This window comes from Ischnura elegans, chromosome 1 (genome assembly GCF_921293095.1).
Source record: "Ischnura elegans chromosome 1, ioIscEleg1.1, whole genome shotgun sequence".
Classification (NCBI taxonomy): domain Eukaryota; kingdom Metazoa; phylum Arthropoda; class Insecta; order Odonata; family Coenagrionidae; genus Ischnura; species Ischnura elegans.
This window is the reverse complement of record NC_060246.1, coordinates 91,057,565-91,084,472: the sequence shown is the minus strand read 5'-3', so window position 1 is coordinate 91,084,472 and position 26,908 is coordinate 91,057,565. Positions and strand designations below refer to the sequence as shown.

The following is a 26,908-nucleotide window of genomic DNA, read 5'->3' as shown; positions in this document are numbered from 1 at the left end:
AACTAATACTATGTCTGAGGGTATTGCATACCTGCCAGGGTAAGCGGGAGGTGCGAGGGCCCTCCGTCAGAAAAAAAAGTTAAATGGTTCTAAATGGTGAGTTTTACGGCATTCTGAGGGATAATTTATTAATCCTTACACTATTCTGTGAGTAATATTAATCCAATTAAATAAAATAGATTAAACTGAAAAAATTGTCTGAGCTCTGGGGGGTGTTTTATCCAACAAACCTCCCCCCCTTGCTGCGCCACTGCTTACGCCAATAACACTTTCCTATAAGCAAATTGCGGGACCCTCACTGGCAAAAAAAATTTCCCCCGAAGAATCAGCTGTATTTGTCTTGAATGAAAATTGAATATTAAATATGGGATGAGATGCCACAATTCAAATTTAAATTAATTTATGATAATTCACAAAGGTGATCTGGTGGATGAGGTAATTTACAATGTAAAATTAATGCCACATGATGCATAAGAACTTACTGATTATGCTTACAGCACATTTTTTGGATTCAAGGTGCTTGTTTTTTCATCAAATGAACACGTGGGAGAATTACGCATACCATTCACATCAAACATCCTCATAACCCAGAGAGAAAAATTTGCGAGCTAAACGCCCACAAACCAAGGGTCGCTAGGAGCGTCCTTGTCCCCTTAACCTGAAGAAAATTCCCAATGTACGCTTTTATAACTTGATAACCCAGAAAATATGACGTTAGCGATAAAGATTTTTTTAAATCTTAGGTGAGAAAACTTTATTAACTGGATGAAAAAGAGTTCTTTGAGACTTAAAAGCAGAATGAAGTACCGACGAGAATAACGAGACATTTTTTGAACTACCAAACTTATCAACTTCATAAGTCTGAGTGGAGCTCTTCCCACATCCACTCAAACAACCTCTACTGAATGAGTGACCTTTTGCTGTGAAAATGTCTCTGAAATCCTACCCTAGATATTTATATTTTAGTTGTTAAGAATTAAAACACCATTGCTCTTGATCAAGTCGAATACCATGCATATATTTGTAAGAAAGTAAAATAAAACCAATTCTAAAAGGAAAAACGTCTTCCAATAACCTGTTCTGCATTTTTTTATAATATGTTAGCCATTAAAAGCAAAGAAGTATATGTGCATTGTTTGATGTTAGTGAGACCACTTTTCTTTCGATGAAGCCTCCTTTCGTGTTATCAAAATACCCTTTGAGGGTCTTCGAACCTTATAAAATTAAATAAAACCAAACTCCCGCTTTATAATTTTAAGAATAAGGCCAAGACATTTGGGTAGCAGGGAAAACATTTTGCATCATAATTTGAAAGCGGAAAATATTGGAAATAAAATCTGAAAGTGCTACTTTTTTATTTGTTTTTTTTAAGATAAGACTCATTATCTTCGAAGCAATATCGATGTGTTCCTGGGTGACCAGAAGAGGGCGATGAAAATAAATTACATGTAGGGAACGAAAACGAAAGTCGTGAGGAAAGAAAATTCCAAGAAGCTAATGAAAAAAAATCTATAGTGGATTTAAAAATCACAGTTACAAAGTAGTGACAATTAAAGAAACCAACGTCAAATCAAATGAATGACTCAAATGAAGAAGCTAGAACTCAGTTTATTCAAATCTTAATGTCACTATTAAAACAGCCCTAATGCAGGGGCATAAATAAGAAGGGGGTGAGGGTCTCGCCCTTCCCCTCATTAAAAGAAAAAAATTAAACACCCTACTGCCCTTCCAATAAATCATGATACCCGAGTTTTTCTAGCCTAACGATTCTCTGGGAATATCTAAAATCTCCCGTAGTTTTGGCAGGATTCACAGGTATCACGGGAGGTAATTTCTCTTATCCTCTCCGATACGGTGATTACTCCAATCATACCATTATTTAATTCATACTAGAATTGCTGGAATAATTATTAGAGTGCAGCTATGGAGACACCAATGCATTGAAAAAATTGAAACGTAGAACAAATTTACTCAGTGATCGTGTTCTCTCACCTCATGCATGTATGCCCCATGAAATGCTTGCACTACACTTACGAATAATATCCGGTTATTTTTCGAAACTTCCATGCACTCTCGAGCGGCATTCATAGAGCCATTGCATAGCAGAATGCGTCTTGAGGCCTGATTTAAAATTATAATTTATGTTATTTCTGTAGAATGAGACAGTTTAGTTTTCGGTGCTTATAAGGATCACTTCAATTAGTGTCTTCATTATTTTCTTGAGTGAAAGAAAAACTATGTAGCTAATGAAACCATTCAGGTAAAAAGTAGATAAAAGGCTACTGTCGGCGTCAAAATGATGTGCCGCTGTACTTTGCAAATTTATATCTGTGCTTCAGTGCAAGCTACCATAGTGACTAATACGCCATTTTAAAGAAAATTTTATTCTTAATTCTAATTTACTTTTGTTTAATAAAAATTCAAAAATATAGACATACAAGTACAATAAATTACTCCGCACACCGTGAAATTAGCCGTTTTGTCAACTTTATGAACTTAGTAACTCAACCTAGGGAAAACTACTACGTCTGCAACATATAGGTATATTCCAAAATAAGTTGAAAACATTAATAAAGATTAATGAAATAGCTTTTGCTTATTTTTAGACCGCATATTTTTTTGAACATTACGAAAATGTTTAAACATCATCCAGTCCTACAGTTTACCCCGAAACGCATCAAAACCCTTAGTTAGAAAACCGTTCAATGATACGAATCAAAAAAAAAAGAAAAAACAAATGACTTCCGTCAAACTGCCCCTGATTTGACATCATCTATCTCTCATGATAAAGACAATGACTGAAATCGTGTTACTGCGTTTTTACTTTCCTAACAGAACGATTTGCTGGGAATACCTAAAATTGCCTGTAGTTCTGGCACAAGTCACAGGTATCACGGAAGGTAATTTCTCTTATCCTCTCCCATACGGTGATTGCTCCATTCATAAAATTTTTTATTTTGACAGCCCGCTAATTAGTTTTTAGAATTTTTCAAGAGAGATTTTTTTATCGCCAGCGGCTTCTCACAATGGGTGGTCCAGACGTTTTCCGAGCTAGGATGCGTGTCCCAGGTGAATGAGAGAAGGCGCCATTAATAGCTTTTTTTACGCTCGAGAAGTTCCCATAATGGTATGTTATAGAACGAGAACACATTTAATATGAGTTACTTTCAAATATATGAACGTTTAAATAATAGTCATTACGTGAAGGTGCATTAAAATGAAAGTAAAAACGGAAGGGACAACTGCAATTCTCATCAAAAAAATCTGTCCATTTCTACGGCATGATATTCTGGCCCAATTTTATTGCTCCTTTTGAACTGTGTGGATGTAATAATAATCTTAGTATAAGCTCTGATTTGTCATCGTTTTTATGTCCATCGATATGAAATTTTAATGAGAAATACTATTTTTCGGTACATGAATATTTTTAAAATATAAAGAATAAAACATGGATTTCGACATAATGACGCAAGTTGTCGTATTGCAGTGGATTAGTTCAATAGTGGATTGAATGAAATGAGATAAACCGCCGCACTATAATTTTCAGCCACATACAAACTGGAGGACCTAACCATTCGGAATTTAATGGCAACGCAGATACTGAAAAAAATTGGTGATTTTAACTCACTCACTCATTGTTAGTGACACAACCCTCATGTTGGTTTGGATTGGTGATGATAAAGCTCACCGAACACTAAGCCAAAGGAGTATCCATAACACACATTCAGAGTATGGGGTCCAGTGAGTGGAGTAGCCAGGATTTTGAAATAGGGGGGGTTTACCGGAGATATCGGGTTCCGGGGTGCGGGGTCCGGAGCTTCCGGGCTGTATGGAAAAAAACCAGGGCTAAGGGGCCCCCCCCGAAAATTTGGGGATTTCTGATGCTGAAAACGTGATTTTTATGAATCAATAACAGTAATTTTGTACGGCTATTTATCAAAAGAGAGTACCTATATAAATTGGATGAAGTCAGTGGCGTAGCGAGGGGGGGTCCGAGGGTTTTATACCACACCCCCCCCCCCCCGAAATATAAAAAAGCAATTACTCTCCTTCATAAAATGAAACAAAATATTCCAAAATCATGAACTTATGATAGATTTATTAGAAAAATGAAGTTTTTTCGATAATGAAAAGCGTTAAAATTAGTTTAAAACCCTCTGCTTAGTACCCTGTTTTGGAAAAAGTTTCCTCCCTGGTTTCGGACCCCTCCCCCAACGAAATTCATGGGTACCCCACTGGATGAAGTAAAAGCTTTAAACCCGAAAACCACTGGATTACAGCTTGGTTACACCACTGGATCCAGTTCCTTTTCCTGGACCTCCTCGCACTTTGAGGATTTTATTTGGAGGAGTCCGAAGGCATCCCTCTCAGCCAAGCGCTCTAACAACTAGGCAGCCACGCTTCTTCTAATTTTCCCTATAAAGAACAATTCAAATTTTAGTTCGTGACCATGAACTCAATACAATACTCCATTCCGTAAAAATCGAGAACTTAGCGCACACGACCATACGGAAGACTTCTACAGATTATGCTGTAAACAAATGCATGATACATTCATGCGATTGTTATAACTTTCCCCACAATCCGTCTATAACTGATACAATTGCGGTTTAATGGGTAGTTACAGCACTTCTTACAGACAGTGTCTTGTTTCGAAATGGAAAGAGTTAATTACAACGAGGTACATGAAGCACCGTTATTTCCGAACATCGATATTCACAAAAAGTAGTGATGGTCGGATCGGATACATCGGATCCAAAGTCGCGGTAGACATCGAATCTGGATGCGAAATTTCGAATAATAGCTTCAGTGAATGCAACGCCCTATAAGGGTGGAAAGAGTTCCGATTTTATCTTCGAATGCGCCGTCGCATGCGATTCTTGTCCTACTCATGAACTGTTTTGTTTGAAAGCTCTCGTAGAGGTTATGTAGGAGAATTTCAGCCGTGGAAAATAAAAAAGGCAAAATACGACTGGCACATAGTGTGACTCTTCCCAAGAGATTGAACAATCATCGGGGGAATCTCAGCGTCAGGAATTTGAAAATGCATTTGGATCCGAAAATATCCGATCCGAAAGATCCGGCTCCGAAAACCAAGCATCCGATCCGAATCCGGATCCAAAAAAAAAATCCTGGATCCGTCCATCCCTAATAAAAAGCTTCATGGTTGAGCAATGGATACAAAGTAATCATCTTTGATCTCTCACTTTAGCCATAAATTGTGCACGTTTCAAAACTTATGTTAATCGTTGACCAGGCGGCGAGATGTAACTCGGGAGGAGGGTTGTGTTTGAGCCAACTGATGAGATAATTTCGAGCGAGGAAAAAATCGATCTAGGAGGACTAAACTACGTTGTTTGAAGAGGTACTGAATTGCGAGCGCGCTAGGACAAGCCTCTTAGTATGAGTATTCCCCGTTCAGAATCCCCTAGAGAAATTCAATCACACACCCTAAGTGGCAGTAGGGAGCATTCTGGAATTGAGTCCCATCTCTACCTTTCCTGAATGATTACTATGAACTACTCTTTGGTGGTATTTATTATTTGGAGGATGCGACCGACAGCTGAGGCTATTTGAGCCATGAGGGAAGGGTAGGTGGGGAAGGGGGAAGAGAAACCTGGCGTCGGCATTAGCCTGCTCTTAACGAAAGGCGCCAAGGGGACCTCGGCATAAGTCCCATCCGACGGACGGGGCTTGAAATGTCCTCCACAAATCATTCAAGCAGGGATCTGATAATTCTCTGTCACCGCCGGGATTTGAAGCCGAGCTCACGGGGTGGGAAGCCAACACTCTTAGCCACCACGTCAACCCGATCCCCAACTTCTATTTTTTTTTCATTTTATGTATTCACGTCGTGATGTTTGACACTATAGCGTTATGTAGGACAACCTTGAAGCAGATGTTCCCCATTGTAAAAACTCCGCCCCTAGACACGATCTGCGTGTCTCGGCGCTACAAACTTCCTTTTTATTTTTAACCGGTGGCGAAACTGTCAACGAAGAAAGAGAACACCTTCTGACACCAATCAATCCTTAAGGATAAGTTGCAAAAATATCTAAGAACCTTTAAAAGCCATTTTATTGAAAATAAATTAGTCACCAATGACTCCAGCCACTTACGCCATTTTAATCACCTTAGACCTTTAAATTGCTCATCGATAATACACGAAATTCAATGTAGCTGTCGGAGTGGTATTGAAATAATTCCTGCTATTTAGCCAAAAGATAAAACAAATCGATGGATCAAAGTTTTACACCAGAAATTAACCTTTTTCTCAGGATTTCCTTTTGAACTAAATCAACGGCAAGACAAAAGAAGACAAGTATTTTCAACGCTCTAAGCACAACAAAAGCTACTTCTCATAGCACATGAATATTGAAAATAAGATGCCAGTTAGCTAACGAAGGGCTTAAAAGATTTTGATGATTGCTTAAGAAATATTTTAAAACGAACACTGATCACTCAACGGCTGCGTTGGTGGATCAAACTATATTATCTGAACAATTCTTGAGTCTCTACTCATTAATTATTTTGATTAATAGTTAAACTAGAAGTCAATCCATAAAAAGATAAACAAAATGCAGTACTTTATTCTAATAACAATTCCATATAACAATACTCACACAAATGCTACCCGTAATCAATATCCAATCCCGTCTTATAATAAGTTGATGCCTGTTGATTAGTTGTCAGAAAAATAGTGAATTATACCACGTACAGAGCACCGCTTAGCCACAGAATGAATTCATACGATTGAGTTCAATCGCCATCACAGGTCATCAATAAGCTCCAAAAATTACAAACCGACTTTAGAATGTGAAATGTTATGCGCACTAGTATTTCTCTTCTGACAATGTGTGCATATTAACCTGAATATCAGCTGATCCACGTAATTACATTTGTGAATTCATGAATTGCTCACGAATACCATAGAAGATTCCCACGGCATCTATGCCTCTTTAGATTGGGCGTCATTAAGAGAAACAATTAACTTAAATGGATTAACTCGATAAAAATTCTGAAATCGAACAGTCATTCGTGATATTCTATTTTATTACATTTCAATCAATACATATTCAAAATTCGTTCATCACATAATTCATCTAATGCTTCCTTGTAAGATAAAAAATGACCTCCAATGCTTTTTAGTTTGAGGCATTTTAACGGCCTACGCGTTTGCGTCACAATCAAAAATATAAACTCATTCGATGGCTATAATAGAGCTATGAGTGAGTACAATATCAAATAATCATTCAGGATGAGGTGCTCCATGATAAAGACTTGGGTCATTCAATCAGCTGTTTTCAGTAAGAAAAGTATTCCCCATCAAACAGTTTAGACGAATCCATGATTTTCCTCGAAAAAATAATTTTCCATGTAAAAGGGTCGGAATTATTGTTAGGCATGATGAATGAAAAAGAAACTATGTGCTTTTTATTCTTCGTAATGAATCGCTTTCACTAAGTTAAGCCTCAAGCAATCAATTTTATTGGCAAGGAATTTTTATCTACAAGCAGTACTAACAAAAATATTTTTCCCTTGAAAGCGATAGGAATGAAGAGAAAAATTTGGACTCTTGAAAACTGTATTCGTATCCATATTCCTTCATCGCTTTTGAAAGCTTTGAGCTCAAATATCCGCATTCTCACGCATTAAACAATCATATTATTGAAAGAAACGCGTCGTTTACGACCCCCTCCATTTCAGTTGACCCCGATGAATCATACAGGACGAATTTGCAATCACACCCAGTGCAGAAACAATAGGAAGGAGGAATTTGATGACTCGAACGGAAGCAGCGCGGTGTATTGACACGCACAGCAATGAGAATTACTATTTCGTGGTCTACGACCGTAGTAACCATTCGCGTGTAGCCGGAATTGAAAGTACATCAAGGGGTTGAAAATCATGCGCACACATACCATGGCTAAATCATTACCATTATCAAACCATACTTAAGAGAATTATAACTTCGTGGTCTACAACCATTGTAAGTATTTGTGAATAGCCGGAATCGAAAGTACAGCAAGGGGTTGAAGACCAAGCGCACTCATACTACGCCTAAACAATTATAATATATCCATTAATATTTTCTGAAAATATTCCTGGCCGATGTAACGGGATAAATTTCACGAAATATTTTTTTCTCCGTGGCATATTTTCAATGTTAAACCATTCCTAGTTTGGTACAACACGTTGATCTAAGCAAGGCTGGGGAAAGGACTGATGGTCCAACAATGAATCCCTCCATCATTTCAACCGTAATGAATGTAAGCGTTTACTATTAATCAGCACTACGTTCATCCTTTTAGAGTCATAATTCCGGAATTTAAAGAAAAAGCCCGAAACCCTTTCAAAGAACAAAGATATTTGAAAGCGGTCACACAAAAGAATTCCCGTGGAAGAATAAGATTTGAAGGCGGATATGATCAATGAAGGTTTCAGCGTGGGACAATGGCGGACCAAAAAGCCTTGAAAAATTATAATACAAGCATATGGAATAAAATTCAAAACAACGCAGTTTTGAAGGACTGTGAGAGGACAATATCTGCATAGAGAACGCATTCCGTAACTTCGGGATATGATAGGCATTCCACGTGGTGGAAACAGCGTAGCGGCCGAATTGGAATGGACGCACGGCCGGATCTTGATCGTGATGCTTGTACAATTTTTATAATCTGAGTAACATTTGTACTTAAATATCTCTCGCTTCCATTTCACAGGAAGCATTTAAACTAGGAATGTTTAGATTCATAAAGCTTTCATCGAAGATGGGAAATACGGATAAGTCTTTGCTTTGATGAGTTTGCCTGTTGTTACAAGCGTTTCCTTCTTTTTTATTACTTGTCCTTGCTTCATTCAGACTTCCTAGGCATTGATAAAATTTGACAAAAAATTCGACGATTCATAAAATAGAAAAAATTGCAATAAAAGGGTTTCTTTAAACATTTGTTAAAAGGATAGGGCTATTCGCTTAATTTTATCATATGCAGCGTACCCTTTGTGTCAGCCATGGCGTCTTCAAATGAGGCAAACGTCATAATGGGTTCTTACGTCATACTTCAAAGTATTTCCTGACAGATAGACTTAATCAGATGGATATATGTCACAGCATAATTCACATTAGCTTCAATTTTATCATATGAGAATTTTTACGAGTAACTAAAGAGATAATTGGCCCATTCGTCAACATGGAAGCTAATGCATTAGCCTAAGTATTCATACTAGAACGAAATCCATATCCTCGAATTCTTTTCTTCGGTTCGAATTATCAATACATATGTATATGTAATGATAAGTGGAAAAATCCTGGGATGACCACTGTAGCCCACCATAGCCAGAACCAGTTTCTTCATTTACATAAAGCTGTTTTTTTTCAAAATCTTTCTTGACTAGTATTAAGGCTTTTGTGTCTTAGGGTAGGAACTTTTACGGGTGTACGTATGGGTAAAGGGAAAGGTAGTGTTGAATTTTGGGTATTTAAAGCTAAGCCCGGTAGGGTTTTGTTTGAAATTAGTAGTGTCCCTGCTCTTTTCATTCGTAAGAACTGCAGAAATTATTTTAATTATTTCTTGCTATAGAAAGCCATTCTTAACGATGCTATCCTTTACTGGTAATTTATTTCTTCATTCTTCCTTCCTACTGCTTCTGGCGAGGCGAACGGATTTTTGCGAGCCAAGTGGGTGACGACCCAAAGCGCATAATTTTTTTTCCAGCGTCACAAGCCTAAGAATGCCTTGAAAAGGTGGTCATAGTAATCAAATCTTGGCGAGGCAGCGCGTCGATTCGCACGCCGTGTGTCCAATTCTCTGAGACCTCGAATTAATTTCAGTCCGTAGAGAAAACAACTTCATGAACTCTGTCGAATATTCGGAGGCATAAAATTTTCAGTTTTTCACTGATATCCCAGGTAAGAATGCCATAACTCGGATATTCTGTGCTTTTTGTCCCATGGACTCATAAAATATTTTGGATTAAATAATAATCCTGCATATTTAACCGATTTAATTTCCAGAGTTACAGTGGACATCTTTAAGGTGCTAGGTGATTTAATAGGTACATGAAAAATGATAATAATATTATTTTAAACATTTTCTCATCAAAATAACTTAGATATTACATACTTACGTACTTTTTCAGAGCTGAATTAAACTTTTTCACAAAATTGTGACCATTTTTATAAGTGGACATTCATCCCGTAGGGTGAATCTAAATACCATAAGTTCAATGGAAATAGAAATATTGTGACTACTATCACAGAAATTTCAGAGGAATTTAGAGGAACATTTCGAAAAATCGGTAATAATTTGTTAGGATAGCAATTAAAAGACAAGTTTTTTTAAAACTGAGTACCCTTCTTCTTCAAGTTCAAAGCCGCAATTGCTTTCGAGAGTTCGGTTCGGAGAATCGGTTCTTTTCAATTCAAGAGATCGCAACAATGACCACTTCGAATCGGCAGTTTTTGAGGAGCATACAGCGCGACTCATTTAAAAAACATTAAGGTAGCCCAAGATATTTCATTCAAGCGAAAGAATTAGAATGAACAAAAAGTCATTTTTTCAGTAACCTCCAGATAAACACCCTTCCATCCTTGAAAATTGCAGTTTTTCGAGAGATTAAGCATGACCAACTCGGAGACAACAATCAACTTAATGCTTTATGGCGATATTTGGTGAACCTTGGCGACAGGAAACATAATAAAAGGTGCACTGAGTTGTATGTTCCACAAAAGTTTATTAGACCGACCCAGGTTTCGAGATGAACACTATGTCATTTTCAAGGTCCTTCTCAGAGGTACAGAGGTATTTCTGCCGATTGACAACGAGGATATTTGAAACAACTACCCAAAAACTCTGCCCAAAGAGCAAATTTTAAATTGCCCACAACTTCTAGTCCAAAGTAAATAGCAAAGAGATGATTAAGTAAAAGAATACACTGTCAGGCAATGCATCATGTAGATTTACAATACGAAAGTCAAAATATGGCGAAGTAGTACTCAGTAAGTTATGATTATTTGCAGACGACGCTGTAGTTTACAGAGAAATCCGTTCCAGCAAAGATATAGGTGAACTAACGAATGACCTTGCTGCTATCCAAGCTTGGTGCGATTCTTGGCAGATAGAATTAAATTTGAAAAAAATGCGTCGTAATGAATTTATGGAAGAAGAACAACTCCCTACAACGTAGCTATATAATTCGGGGTACCCAATTAGAGACTGTTGAATCCGTGAAATTTGAAAAAAATGCGTCGTAATGAATTTATGGAAGAAGAACAACTCCCTACAACGTAGCTATATAATTCGGGGTACCCAATTAGAGACTGTTGAATCCGTGAAATATCTAGGAGTTAGACTCAATAATGATTTATCGTGGAATAAATATGTTCGAGAAATAACCGGTCAAGCTAATCGTAAAATGGGTTTTGTTGAAAGAATATTAGGAAAGTGCGACGACAAAGTGAGAGAAATTAGCTACTTTTCCCTCGTTAGACCACATTTGGAATACGCTGCCAGTGTTTGGGACCCTCATGAAAAAGGCTTAATAACAGAGTTAGAACGCGTGCAAAGAAGAGCTGCCAGGTTTGTGAAAGGTCGTTACGATAGTCTTGTTAGTGTAACTGACCTATTAGATGAACTCGGATGGGAATCTCTGTCGGACCGTAGATTGAAAAATTGACTAAACCTTTTAGATAAATTCAAAAGCAGTGTCTTTTCTGACGAAGTTAACCATATCTTACGGACGCCAACATACTACGGAAGATCAGATCATATAAATAAAATAAGAGAGACAGATTGTAGAGCAGACAGATTCCGAATGCCATTTTTTCCACGATCAATAAGAGATTATAACGGCAGCAATAGAACTCGTAAATTGATTGCATGCATGTTTCTTAATTCAATTATTATTTCTGACAGCATATAGTAGTACAGTTTGTTAGTATACGGGACGTTTTTTGGACGGTGTGGTGTGCATGTGGGAGTCCAAATGCATGCTGCATGCTGGTGATTGATCACCCCCTGCCAAACACCCTAGAGGTGGCTCACAGGGTATTATGTAGATGTAGATAGATATGAAAAAAAGATTTGTATTTCCTCCATCATATCCGGGTCGAACAGTACTTTCTGAGATAGTACCACTGCGCCGTCCAGGAACCTTAATTATCATGAAAAATTTAAGGCAGCTCATGTTAGTAGAGTTTGAAACTTAGTGAGACATAAATCAAGGATGTTAGACAACACCCAGAACTACGAACCTTTGTAAAATTATCATAAAATTTAAGAACACTGAAAACCTAAGCGGATCTCGCACTGGCCCAGAAAATTCAGAATGTCAGTGTTTACTTTCACGGTCCAAGGGAATTAACATCAGGAAAAACAAATATGAAAGCAAGTAAGTGAATGCAAACTTTTCCAAATTTGTAGCCAATTATCACGAATGAAATAGACATAGAAGCGAGGAAAACAACTCACACAATGCATTGGATACATGGAGGACGTAAAGAGGAAGATATAAGAGAATACTTTGCGGGCCTAGTGAGAATCTCAGGTAAAATAGTGCGAATTCAATGGACGTTCACAAGTGAGATGTACTATGTCCACATTGGTGTCGTGAAGATGTTAGCGACCCAGAATCTGCACAACTCCAGCAGACCAGGGACCTCTCGACGATGGAAACAAATGAGTCGACGTGGAGAAAATAAAACAATGGAGGAGGATGATAATGACACGGACACTCACAATGCCTCAGGTAGACTCGGGCAAATGAGTGAAGAGGTAGGAGGCACCCACTGAAGGCACGCAGAGGAAGAGGTCCTTGGAGGAGGGCTCCTCTTGAGACGGGAAGCGAAGAAGAAGGTGGGCAAAGAGGGGGGAAGGGAGTGAGTAGCAGTATACACGGAGAGGGATGACTGGAAGGACAGCAAGGGGAGGTCGAACCATGAGGGAAGGGGGGAGGAGGAAAGAATGAGGGGGGTTTGAGGTCTGTGGGTGCAGGGAGGAGGGACGGCCACCACCAAGAAGGTAGAGTGGAGGAGGAAGAGGGGTGGGGGGTGGACGTGGCGTGTAGACCTGCGGGTGGAGTGGGGTCCTTTTCCCCATGGCAGGTGGAATGGGGGGAGAGTTGGCGAAGGCTCGGCGGGGAGGAAAGGGAGGGAGGGGATGCACGGTTGCCCGGCAAGTTCCCTCGAGCCCCTCAGTCACCGTGCAGTCAGGTAGAGAGAGGTGCTTGGAAGGAAACCGTGGTGGAGGACCTAAGAAGGAGTTCGGTGGGCTATGCTGGCGAGATAGGATTCCCTCCCTTTTTCTTCTCTTTTTCTGTGTATCATCCCTTCCCGGAGACCCTTTTTCCCGAAACCTTAACCTACCTACACCCCCAACACGGCACAAACGTTCGCGAGGAGGAACAGTTTGGACTGATCCGCAGTCGCCGGAGGACCGTGCGAGAGTTGGAAGACGTGGTTTTTCGTGTGTTGTTGGTTTTTTTAATCATCATCTCTCGAGTGATCGGAGACTACTGGATTGTGTCCCCGTATTGGAGTTGGTGCGCTCGGAAGTAAACGATTAACGTGCAGCGTCTTCTAGTTTTCTAATCGAGCAGCAGCAGCAGCGAGGGAAGTTCAAGATGCCGTGCTCCGCCGTGACTCTTTCTTTGGCCACGATAACCGCCATCGTAGCAGTGGCGCTGCTGGCCATAGCCTTCTCCACGGACAATTGGCTCTACATCGACGTGAAGAGGTCGAAGATACAGGTAAAGCAATACACGTGGATTACATTACCACTTTTCCCGCAGGGTTCATGGAGAGAAATGAGTCACTCACGCCTGTATGTATGTACATTTACTGGGGAAAGAATATTAAAGACGTCCTTGGGACGATTGTGAGCGAGTCACAACGCTGGTGTCTTGGAGAATGAATTACAGCAAGTTTACGCTCGTAATATTATTAAGTAGACGCAAATAATTTTATTCAGAATATAACTTGTTAAATGAGTGCGACCGCTTTCTCTCCAAAGCAATTGATCCTCAGCAATGTCGAGAAAATTTCTAACCCTTGGCACGCTTTCGTACCTTAAATCATTTCAAAAAGTACTTCCCCGCATGTTAGGCTTAATAAAATCATTCAGATTTTCTTGTGAATGGGATAAACTCATGAAGTATTCGGCATGAAAAAATATAGCCTTATCCTCATTTGAATCTGATAAGAACGGAAGTCCTTCATCCCTGAAAACACCTGTTCCGCGGCCGTCCAAGAAACGAAAATGGCGGTATCGCAGGGTGGAGGGAAATATTTAAAACTCTCTGAGAGGTGGGCGGTTATGATTTCATCCGTTCGGAATTTTCCCTACCTTGTGCTCAGCCACCAAGGTAAAATCATTTTTCTCCGGTGCACAGATTGGCTTGTGAGTGATGATTGCGTCCCCAATTTTTTATGCATAAATTACTTTTGTAGAGGCGAAGATTGGTACGCATGATACGTTAGCATGAATATATTGCATACATTTAGAGATATGGGATATGACCTGCTTTATTTTGACAGGTATCTACTGCAATTTGTCACCATTTTTTCTACTCAACACACACCAGCAGTTGCTTTTTAGAACATTTCTAGGCCTACATACCAAATGTTTACAGGTCGACCTCAGGGAAGAAGGAAGCGATGTCTCAGCAAGTCTTAGTTTCAATTTGATCAGCAAAAAAATAATGATTGGATGAGTGAGTGTACCAGATTCCGATGTCTTCGCCACGACCTTGGCAACAATTAAAACGGTAACATCAAATCAAAGACCATTTATTTACACGCAACTACTTATGTTCGACGCTTACTATTCATACCCTACATTCTTCGAGTTCATTTTCACTCGTCATTTTAGTGGCGAAGGTAGATGCATGGTGTAGTTAAAAATTATGGGGAGCTTTTTACAGCTCGCAAGAGAGACCGTAAAAGTCCGTTGAAAAATGATTTTACGCTTTCATATTTTTCGCTCTGTTTCCTGCAAAAGCTTTAACCCCTTCGGTGAAAAATTATTTTTAGTACGTCCAAATCCGCAGTGATATTTAAGAGCCAACTTCACGAAAGATATTGTGAAAATCTAATGAAAAATTAGTATTTTTTCTAAAATGCCTAAAAAATATCTTCCCTTAGACAACTTAAAGCACTGGTTTTATACCCTTTGAAATCTGCTTTTCTCGTATATCTCATATGATATGTGTACCATGGACATTTTTCTAAAAATTTATTTAGTAGTATATTCCTTTCATTAATATTCACAAATAGTGAAATAATAATTTCAAAGCTTTATTAATTCACCGCGATCGGTTTTCTGTCATCCCACATGGAAACGAAATGCAGATAATTAAGAATAGCCAATTTTTTTGTCTTTATACGCTTTTATTTCTTTAATTTTCATAACACAATCACATTCTTTAATTTTTACGCGTGTATCATATTCATGCATGTCTTATTCGTATGTTTTTAAAGCTAAAACCTTATCACAAATCTCTTACGCTTTACTATCTCAGGTGAGACAATTAATTGCGCATTCATAACCATTATTTACATACTTAATTATTTACAGCTCTACAATTGATTGTTTATAAACGGTAATAATGCCAACTTTCTGCACTGTATAGAAGTTGAATATTCAAGACATGCTAAGCCTTTAACGCCGTTCAGAATACCTTCTGAGCCAGCCGAAATATATCAAAAAAGCCCAATTGTTAAGAACGCATTACCTGTTATTTTTTTCTCATCTATTGAGAATTTCAAGAAAACCATTTAGGTAACTCCATGGTACCAAAAATAATATATCCTCTTGTAGTTTCGGGATCGAGGTTTTTGTTTATGTTATTTAAAAACGATCGCATTTACATCTCAGTTATATGCAGCTGAGAAACTTTCCTCAACCCCAAAGAAAGGCAAGCACTGTGTCGGGCAGTAAGTTCCGTTTCTTACTACAGCCAGAACTGAATCCTTCCTTTTGATCCATTGGAAATGAAGTGCAACCAGGAATAAGCAGATCTCCGTACTTCGCTCAAAGACTGAGAAACTGGAGAACGTTGAGGAACAGCCGAGGGTGAGCCCTCACCTACTGGTGTGCATTAGATTGGCTATAAAATAATTTTGCGTTCAAGAAAACAGCATCGTGTCACTCACATAAGCTATGGTGTACTGTCACTGTAGGTGTGACAATATTAACGGCCAGAGATCGTGCTTTTAGACTTAAATCCCGATTGCACAATAGGACGAGGGCATAAACATATCGTTTCGCTCCCTCCTCATGCGTCGAAACAAGAGGGATCGATTGTGCAACCAGCCAGTGAGTATTCAACCTTTTCGCTGGATAAACTGCTCGTATGGTTTAGCCGAAGATAAATTTTCCCTTGCTGCACAAATCGCGTCTCACTCCTGTTGAAAGCGTTTGTTTACAGACGAAGCTAAGGGAATGGTTTTTTTAGGCTGCCATTGATTCACACTCAGCTTAGATGAAAATCTTCTCTTTCCTGAAGCTCAAGAAAATTAACCGAAAAGTTATTGCATTGGCATATTGAACACGTCCAAAAAATTTTATTTTATTGAAACCTAAATTACGTCCGAAATTTAGCCATAATTCCAATGCTAATTCACTGCTTAAATTACAAGGCTCATCAAAGCTTAAAAATCATCTTGGAATCATCATGGAATCCAAAAATTGACAGAAAATTTGGTACATAGGCACATTGAGCACATAAAACATTTTGGGCTTATTTTATGGAAACCTAAATTACGTCCGAAATTTAGCCACAATTCCAATGCTAATTCACTGCTTAAATTACAAGGCTCATCAAAGCTTAAAAATCATCTTGGAATCATCATGGAATCCAAAAATTGACAGAAAATTTGGTACATAGGCACATTGAGCACATAAAACATTTTGGGCTTATTTTATGGAAACCTAAATTACGTCCGAAATTTAGCCATAATTCCGATGCTAATTCACTGCTTAAATTACAAGGCTCATCAAAGCTTAAAAATCATCATGGAATCCAAAAATTGACAGAAAATTTGGTACGTAGGCACATTGAGCACATAAAACATTTTGGGCTTATTTTATGGAAACCTAAATTTCGTCCGAAACGTAGCTAAATTAAAAGGCCAATCACAGCTTTAAATACCTTTTCCTGGATAAGACATTCAATATTCGCAAAATTCCCGCCGATCTCTTCCAAGGAACACATGATACGCTCTACTTCGCTCACAGTCAACCTTGTATGGGACCTGTCCGACAAGTTCGAAAAATTGATCCCTCTTCTCCCCACCCCATTATATTATTTTTATCTCCTTATAACGTCTTAGAATTAAATTTCGATGCATAACTTCAAATATACTGTCAAGATAATGTCACTTACACTGCTGCTGCCACTTACACTTGACCCAACCGATTGTATGTACAACCTTGAGTGGGCCGCATTTCATTTCATTTTTTTCACGGAAATATTATTTTTAAAGTCAAGGACAAGAAATATAATTTGCACTATGATAAATACCTTAGTAAAAATAAGTAAAGTTATGAATAGCTCCAGTTGGTACTGCTGCTATGCCGTGAGTACAACGATTGAACATTGAATAAATAAGTTAAATTATGTTAATGATCCACCTTAATGTGACATGGCTAGTTAACGCTATGCTTTATGGTGGCTACAAGAACAAAAATAACAATAAGGCTCACTTACAGGAATAATACATTAATATTGAAAAAATACAATGCATTTATTACATTGGAACCATATCAATCATAGATAATAGAAATTGCAACAAAATATGCAACAATTGTATCAGAAATGGTAACTATCTAGTTGGGATCTAAATGTAAATGATGAAAAATATTGATTCAGGTATGAATAAGGTAGTTAAAATAACAATTAGAATTTTCTTTCAATGGCTTTCCTTATTTCAAAACTAGGCAAGACCATAAACAATTTGACAGGTATTCAAATCATTCTTACCACTGAAAATCTAAATTCAAACTAATGCTGGAATTGCTAAAAATAAATAATTCGGAATATTGGAGCTAGAATTCTTGATAGTTGCCGCAAAATTCAAGGTGCTGCTCACGATTCCCCAAGGACCTGAAACGACAGGTAACCTATCAGTAAATAGGTACGCCCGTGTGCTGTCGTGACTTGTGGTGTTAAGAGAAATTCCCCCGAAAACGGACGCGGGTGGGCGGATAGATAATGGGGAGGAAAGGGCGAGAATTAGAGTCAATTCGCGCGAGTTGAGAAGTGTCCGCGGAACTCCGGGAGGACGGAATAGTGTCAAGGGCGAGTTTAGTAATTGACCAGGTATCGCATACGCCTGGCGGATGCACAGAGCTCCAATGCAGGCTTAGAGGCAGCTGCTTGCTTGTCTGCTCCGCTTTCTCCATCGTCCTCAAACAAACCACAATAACGGCTTCGACTCCAGCATGACTATATTCTTGACGCTTTACGTCCCGGTCACGAAATTTGTCAAATTTGAAGAAAAAAAACTCAACTGATTGTACGTAGGAAACAAACCCTTTCTACATGCCGAATGGAGGCTGACAAATCGATTAGAAATCGGTGACGTGAAATCAGCGAGTCACGGCAAGAAAGGGACAAAAAAAACTTTTCCTCGCCTAGAACTGACAGCGGTAATTGTTCCAAATACTTTTGACAAACTTCTTACACCTACCGTTTCAGTATTTTCGATGCAACGCGTTGAACCAGTCATGGATATTGTTTACGGGGATTGCATGTCACTTTCTTTCGCGGTCTCGGAAGAATTTCTCAAGGGAGGAGTAAATTCGTAGGGAGAGAACACGTAACTCGATGGAGGGCGAAGTCTTCCCTCATTGGCCAAGAGGAAAAGAATTCGGAAAGCCGAATGAATCACTTCCAATATTTAAGCACTAGTCGTAAGAGATGTCACACGACCTTTGCACCACGACGAAATATGACTGATGCTTTCGAAAGTTTCACAGTTTCCGTTAATCGGAAAGCACTCGTAAACATGTATCTAAACATAGCTTTCCTGTCAGAAGAAATTCGTTTTCTCCCATTTTTTGACTGAGAATAACATATTCTTCTTTCTTGGCAGACTTACCTAATTGTGTACGCTCCTTCAAGTCTTCCGTTAAATAAAAGAAATGCGAATGCATAGAAAGATACGTTCCATGTTAGGAATTACGAAAATTCAAATTAGTTCTGGTGAAGATATTTAAAGCCTAGAGCGTAGGATCCATGTATTTATTGCCCAGTCCACATCAGTAAAAACTTTTGCTTCAGATATCCCGGTAGAGGAGCTCGGTATTCAACAGGTGTTCCCTTGTTTTCTGTTTAACGTCGAAGAGTGGTGATAGGTTTTTTTTCTCTCCTTCTGTTTACACTCTTATATTTAGGCCGAATACTTGCGCATTAAGGCAACCATATACCTATAAGGTATGGTACAGCGTGACTCATCGTGAATCACTTCCTAAATGTGGATGCATAAACTGAGCATATATCAGCATGCATATTAGGTCTACAGCCGGTGGCCATTTGAATGAAAACTAAGATTTTTTGCTTTGGCGTAAGACAAAAAAGGATCACAGCGTCTGATCTCCTTTCTAAAGTCTACACCTTACAATCTGAGTTCGGAGTGAAATGATTTCACTTAAAATTCATCGCCCTGATATCGATTCGTAAAACCATCTCCTATAAATCTGAAAGTCGACACTCCTCGCTTATTTTGCGAATACCAAACAGCTCTCTTTGGTCAGGACTTAAGTTAGGCAATATTTATAGTCGTCAATAAGGGCTAACGTGAAAGTTAGCGCCGTTGAAATATATTTTGACCAGAAACGTCGTAGAAGGGAACTTTGATTTAGCTACCAGAAGGAGGTACCTTTCAGCGCTCGCATTTTTCGCTCGTACGGAATGGCAGTGTTTTAGCATTCACATTGTTTTCAACATCTCTGGTGATCAATTTATTTTAAGTCAACGCGTTCTTAACTATGCATGCAGACAAGCATGGGACAGTCAGTAAAAGAAGATGCAATAATTGAAAAAAGGGTATGCAACGTTCGGCAATTGGCAAGGAGTATGTTATGACAAAACCAGAGAAACATATACATTAAAGGTATGTAACATATCCTACTATTACCATACTATACGACTATTGAGGCGGTTGGCAAGGTAATCTTTACCTACATATAAATAATACCATGAGAGTCACCCTAGGGCGCTAGCTGGAGTTGAGTAACACGAATAGATAATATATAAATACAATTCTTATAGAGAATCATGTTTTATTAGATATCTTGATTTTGTCCATCCAATCAAGGGCTAATTTTGGTAATCTGGGAACTTCACTTAACTTTTTCGATTATTCCTTTTTATAGGCATGCGTTCTTTTCTTCCTACCCCAGAACACCAAGAAAACATTCTGTCACATACTATCTGCTACTGCTAGTTTCACAGCGCAGACAATTAACTCTCACCAGAGTACAAAATGGAACAAGGAAGTTACGAGCAAATACGAAATACGAGTACATAGTTACGTCAAATATTGTAAATCGATCGATCAACATGAATCTTCGATATTTCGACCGATTTTCTTCTTTGCCTCCCACGTGCGCCTACCTAACGTTCAGGAAAAAAGGAATAACCAGCATTCAACGATTCCCTAACTCGACGCGAACCCCAACAACCGGTTGGGAAACATTAAAAAAAATGTTTTCTCCTTCCGTTTCGCTCTCGTAGGTAAAAATCCCGTCAACCATGGGACGATACTCGTCTCGTTTTATTTTTTCCTTCTTGCTGCCCGTCGTCGTCGGCGTGCTCGCCGCAGCCTTGTTCTGTCCTCCCGCCAGAGATAATACAGCGTCCACCCACTCAATCCGTGCCGCACCTCGAGTCCTTCCCCAGCTGGTGCGCAAACCATCCTCCTTTGGTCGGCAAAGCGTTCATTCCCCTCCCTTGAAAGGACGAGAGACCAGAAGTAGGGATCGATGACCTAGTGTTCGAGGCAGGGGTGGATTAGCCAAAGGGGTAACCCACCCTCCCCCGATTTTATAAAAAAAATAATATTTTAACAGTTTTTGTATTCTTGATAAGATGTAAAGTGATTGTGTACGCAAAGGGATGGCTACAAGTCTCAAACGCAGTGGCGTAACTATGGGAGGAGGGATGCGGGGATAGCTCCCCAACAAACCCTCAGAGAAATAAAAAAATATTAAAAACTATTGTCTAGTTTTTACATTTAATAACTATATCTGCTTAAAGTTAAATTTTAAGTGCCAAAATGACGTAAAATGTACTTCCAGGCATGTCATCGTTCAAAAATTTTCCGGGACCCCTGTTGCCTGGGGGGGTTTCCCCACCCCAAATCCTTTCATCCCCTCCCAAATCATATACCGAGTCACGCCACTACTTAAACGTGAGAGAAGTTTGTGCTGTATATATCGTAGAGCGTAGCACTCCCTAATGTGAAAACGCCCCTCTCTTTCGGGTGATATTCCACACTCTCCGGACCCAGCTCATGACCCACCCCCTTCCCCCCAAATTTGATGCTGAATCCGCCCCTGGTTCAAGAGTCCAACAAGATATCAAAACTTCTTTGATCCTTAAGATGATTTAACACACCTGCTCAATAAATTACGTTTTTACGTGATATAACTCTTATGTGAAACTAACTCTAACAACTTGAAATTTTTAAGGCATTTAGGATAAACCTTGGTAAAAAATTTTTATTTCTGCAAGTCAAAAAAGTTTTCATCAGTGACAGTACTGATTTAATGTAAGATTTTTTGGACAAAAAAACTTACATTAAATTCAAGGTAAGCCATCAAACTACTCATTGAGTTTTTAGACATGAAATTCTTTCATTATTGTAAAATCGCCTGTGTTAAAAGAGAATGGCGCTGCGGTCGTTTATTCAGACCAGAAATACCCTTAGTTCAACACAAAAATTTTTTATGTTCCTTTTTATGATTTTTGACATTGATAAATGCCACCGATAAGAGCAAAACTATTCCATTCAAACATGGAGAAAATTATTAATATGTTTTGAATTGTTCAGTTAAAGAAGAATCTCAAAAAATTCGACTACATACATATTTTTTTACTCCCCATCTAGTCCCCAGCACCATCAAGTTCACCCCAGCTTAGCTTAGGGTCGTATCGAAGGTGACAATAAGAAAAAGAATGCGAGACGCCGGTTTTTTCTTATCTTTTCCACTCTCGAGGAATTTTTGGCCGTTTTTTGCGGAAGTTCGTGCCTTCTAGATAGCAATAACACGAGCTCTAACGGTTTCCTTTCTGCTGTAGATAATTTTTTTTAACAATGGCATTTTCTCTTCTTCTTTTTCATAACCGTCATGCTGTGGGTACCTTCCTAGATATCTGCTACCATCAAAGAATTCTAAGGTTAACATAATTATTGACATACAAACGGTGAAGTTCTTAGTAAAAGATCAGTCAATAAAGTGTTTTTCTAAGATTGAGTGCATCGTTCGCTAGCAAAAATGTATTCCAGTAGGACGCTGATAAAATAAATTTCGCGTGAAATAGATGCATTTGCTGAACTGAAAGCCGATTAAGGAATTAATCAGTGTTCTTTCGTGAGCGAAGGATTCAGTATTGAATGTCTATTTGTTATTGACGACATTATTTGTTGAGAAAAAGGATACCTCACCTGGTATAACACTAACAATAATAGGTAGAGTGTAATGAAATTGCTTGCCTTTGGCTTGTTTATGGTCTTCTGTAATGCTGCAGTGTGCCTAGGGATGGCCGTGAAAGCACAAATATACGCATCACTATGTAAAAAGAATCATTATGGATGTGCAGGATCAAATTCCGGGCTTTATGTACGTTTCAGACAGATAATAAGCATCGGCAAACGATTCTAAGCTGTTAGACCTACGGTAGTTGCTTTTCTCGTTTTCCCTTAGGAAATAATTGCAATTTTCTCTCTCCCCTCTCCAACATTCTCCAAACTTTCTGTTTTCTCATAGTTTCATTAAACTTTACTTCGCTATATTCAAGGAAAACAGTGGACCAATTCGATATCATATCCGGAGCTTCTTTCTCAGTAAAAGCAATGTGTTGTCCAATGTCCAATGTTGTTTGAATTACGTTGATATTTCATTTAGAAAACGCAACTATGCCTAATCAAACTGGCATAACTAACGCCATTGGAAACGTTTTTTTATGAAAATACCACCCTAATTTATTTTCGGGCAGTATTTTCATAACACAAGTTTCCCATCTTAGGTCTGTGCAGGATGTAGACAACTGCGGACCAAAGTCAGACAGTGGAATCGAAATCACTTCTTCCCCTTCTTCAAATCTTCTTCCCGAATCTTCACCAGGGGTCGCTTAGGAGGATTCTTCTATAATGGAGCGCGGTTTAACAGCCAAGGAATCCGCATTCCTCGGCTACTTTTCGAGGTCGCAATTCTCGCACAGCCACAGTTATCGAGAGACGTCACATTTGCATCACATGGGAGTGTCGCGGAACCTGCTCCATCACGATCATAGGGTCACTGTTTTTATGACGCGCAGCGGAGAATATGATACCATGGGTAAAAACCTTTCTCGGCATCGTTACCTCTTATTTCCTTGCGGTTTTAGTATACACGGAAATTATTCCGAAAAAATTGCGAGTAGCTTTCAAATAGGCTTAGTTTTATCACCCAAATTGATTTAATGATGGAGACTCTCCTGGCGTATAGAATAGTTCGTGAGCCCAAGAATATAAGGCAGGTAAACAGCTTTCATTTCGCTTATTGTTTCATAAACATTGCATTATGAGCTGCATCTGAGACAGCAACAGTCATTGTCGTATCGTAAAATACATATTTGATAACTTATAATATCTTGTGGAGGCATCTGTGGAACTAATGAAGCCGAGAACCGGCATTCTAGAGATATACCCATCCTTTAGATCTTTCTATCAACTTTGACTCTTCCTGGGACATTGTTCCATTTTTCAGACCGTTTCTCGGCGATCCATGATTGCAGTGTCACTCGAAAGTTGAGCCATCTTTTCGTTCATTTAAACGATGTCATTCTTGCCGGCACCATGTATTTTCTCGATTTTACAATCCATTGACGCCGCTAGTCGTAATGCAGAAACGGGAAGGTGGGAAATAAAGGTGAATCAGCGGAGGCCTGGGTGCCCGTTCCGGCAAGTCCTCCAACGATTTTTCAGGGCAAAAAATGCGACCGATTTTGACGGGGAAAATAGTAAAGTGTCATTTCTTATCGCCTCTTTGTAGCGGCTTTCCCGCTACTTTTTTCCGCGAGGAACAGAGTTTGGTGAGTTTTTTGTGACAGTCATGCTTTCTTGTTCTTCGGCGGACGCTGAATTTATGCAATAATTTCCTCGACTGACCTTCCTCGTCGATGCCTATGAAAGGCGACTTCCGCTTTGGGAAAAGCACGAAAACAAGGAATTTATTTTCACTCCCCATCTCGCAAATGCATGAAGAGAGTTGATGATGTTTATTTGATTGGCGAACATGGCCATGGACGAGGTATAATCAAGCAATACTTTCAACACTTACGCCAGAGACAATAAAAATGTGGATTTGGCCCTCCGAATGAGTTTTACTGCATGTGTGTGCGATGGTTCAGAATCAAGTCCGTATACATGTTATTGAGGCAAGACAATGATGAGGAAGTCGATGGAAGTTCACTTTTGTGGAGGCCCTTTGAGATAGATCGCTCTATTTTGAACTACCTAGTTTCAGGAGCATTGAAGAAAAGGCGTGGAAGGACTCCCAAGAGCTTTATAAAGGATTATCAAATTTAAGAGTCCGAAAACTGTGAGGCTGTATTTTTTTCTGATTTTCTCGTGACCCAAACCATGAATTTTGCTCATAACGTCGATCACTGAATGAATCGTCGAGCATGAGGAAAGTTGACTCACTACAAATAAAAATATTATTCCTAAAACTATTTATTACATTGCTCATCAAAATATCTCCCTTGTAAATAAGTTCCTCTCGAAAAATTGTTGGAAATAATAGTGGCATAGCCAGCAGAAAATCTTAGCGCAAGACCAGGTGCGAAAATTCCACAGGGGAAAAAATAATTTTGTCTGGACTCGAACCAGGATGCTTCAAATGCTCGTATTCTCCAGAAGACTCATTTTTCAGTTTCCATACATTCACAGACCTTTGTGTGGTATATTCATCTAATGCATAACGTCATGAAATCGAACACATTTCTTCGCCGGTTGTTAGACACTAATGAGAACTCGTATTAATAAGATACGTGCAAAAAACATGTTTACGTCCACCAGAGCCCTCTCCAAACCAACTCAACCTTTACGATCGCTTTTTTGTCCCTGCAGAGCTGTGAGATGCACATTTCGATCTGGTTCAGCCAGATAAATTTTCCTTGGGTATCGATAATTTTGACAGTAATTCTGAAATTGATTAACAAACAAATACATTGATGTACATGGTTCAAAATTTATTTTTATATTATCAGTCTCAAAATATTGGCATAATTGACAAATTTCTTTCATAAAAAAGGGAATTGAACTGAATTAACTCACCATTTATAAGATTTTTTGTTTTCTGCCCCATTCTTCAACCGAGCAAAATCATTTCTTAACATTTTAGTTAAACCTTTTGACTGTCAAGTACGATATTGTAAACTCAATGTATTTCATTGCATGTGCGTATAAGATTAATCCGTTCGACTTGTGGCGAACAAACTCCCAGCTTCAAACAGGATCACCTTATGATGGAGAAAATTAACAGATTCCTCTCTTTTGGAATTTTATCATAAGCAGTTCATTCTCCGATGTCACTGATTCGGGTTGCGCCCCACTTAAGGCCGGAGTCACAGCAGTAGGATTTAAGCGGTAAGCTAATGCACTTGATTCTGATTTATCTAGGCCATTATGATTATCATTGCTTAGTTTTCACGAACTCCTTCCGCAAAGAAAACAGAGAAATCGGCTCGTAAGACTTCCCTCCTGCGTTCCTCCCTTTGTGCTGTCTTCATCACTTTTGTGGGGCACTTTCAAGTAGATCGCTGTATTTTAAACTACCATATTCCAGGAGAGTTGAAGAAAAGGCGTGGGAGGGCTGCCAAGAACTTCATACAGGATTATCAAATTCAAGAGCCCGTAAACTGTGAGGCTGTTTCTTTTTTTATTTTCTCGTGATCCAAACCATGAATTTTTCTCATAACATCGAGCACTCAATGAATCCTCGATCATGAGAAAAGTTTACTCACTAAAAATAAAATAAAAAAGGGAATTGAAATGAATTAATTTACAAATTTGAGTTTTTTATTTTCTGCCCCATACTTAAACCGAGAAGAGTCATTTATTAACATTCCCTAAGTAACTCATCTAGAGTAAAAAATATTTGTACTTCAGAATGCTTAATACTTTCGAATACTATTTTATTCACTATTTAGTAACCTTCACAAGGATTATTTTCAAAGTACAGCCTTTGAACAAATAGGAAATGAACATTAGAAAATCCATGATTATATTACCGTACCCCCTTGCTAAATGTAAGAATCAAATACAAATCCTCCGGAAATCATTACAAAGGGTATAAATTGTACTTATTCCCAGTGAATTTTTTCTATCCGCTACGAAAAACTTGTACACATAACCAAAATATGGAAAAAGTGAGACACCATTAAGGCTGCATCCATGCATAAATTTTTATCATGTTGAATACCTTAACTCGGTAGAAAGTATTACTAGAACTGGTAATTTTACTGCATCTATTCGTTTTCATGACAACTTGCAATAGTATTTTTAAAAATCAGGCTTCCCAGGGACATGGAGGCTCTTCGAAGAGGAATCTCGCATGATTGTGATGAGGTTGACGGAGTAGATTTCGCAGTGTTCAACCAGAGAGAGACCTGGTAGAAAGTGAACGAAATAGAGATTTAT

At 38.7% G+C, this 26,908-nt stretch overlaps 1 protein-coding gene across 2 annotated transcripts in view; it reads left to right on the top strand.

Moving 5' to 3' along the window:
* Positions 1 to 13,181: 13,181 nt before the first annotated feature.
* The window catches only part of LOC124165754 (transmembrane protein 114), a 136,830-nt gene continuing 123,103 nt past the window's right edge, over positions 13,182 to 26,908 (top strand). For both annotated transcript variants that reach the window (XM_046543252.1, XM_046543246.1), the window contains exon 1: positions 13,182 to 13,746. In XM_046543252.1, the coding sequence (XP_046399208.1) occupies positions 13,621 to 13,746 (126 nt within the window). In that variant the 5' untranslated portion in view covers positions 13,182 to 13,620. The remainder of the gene's footprint in view (positions 13,747 to 26,908) is intronic.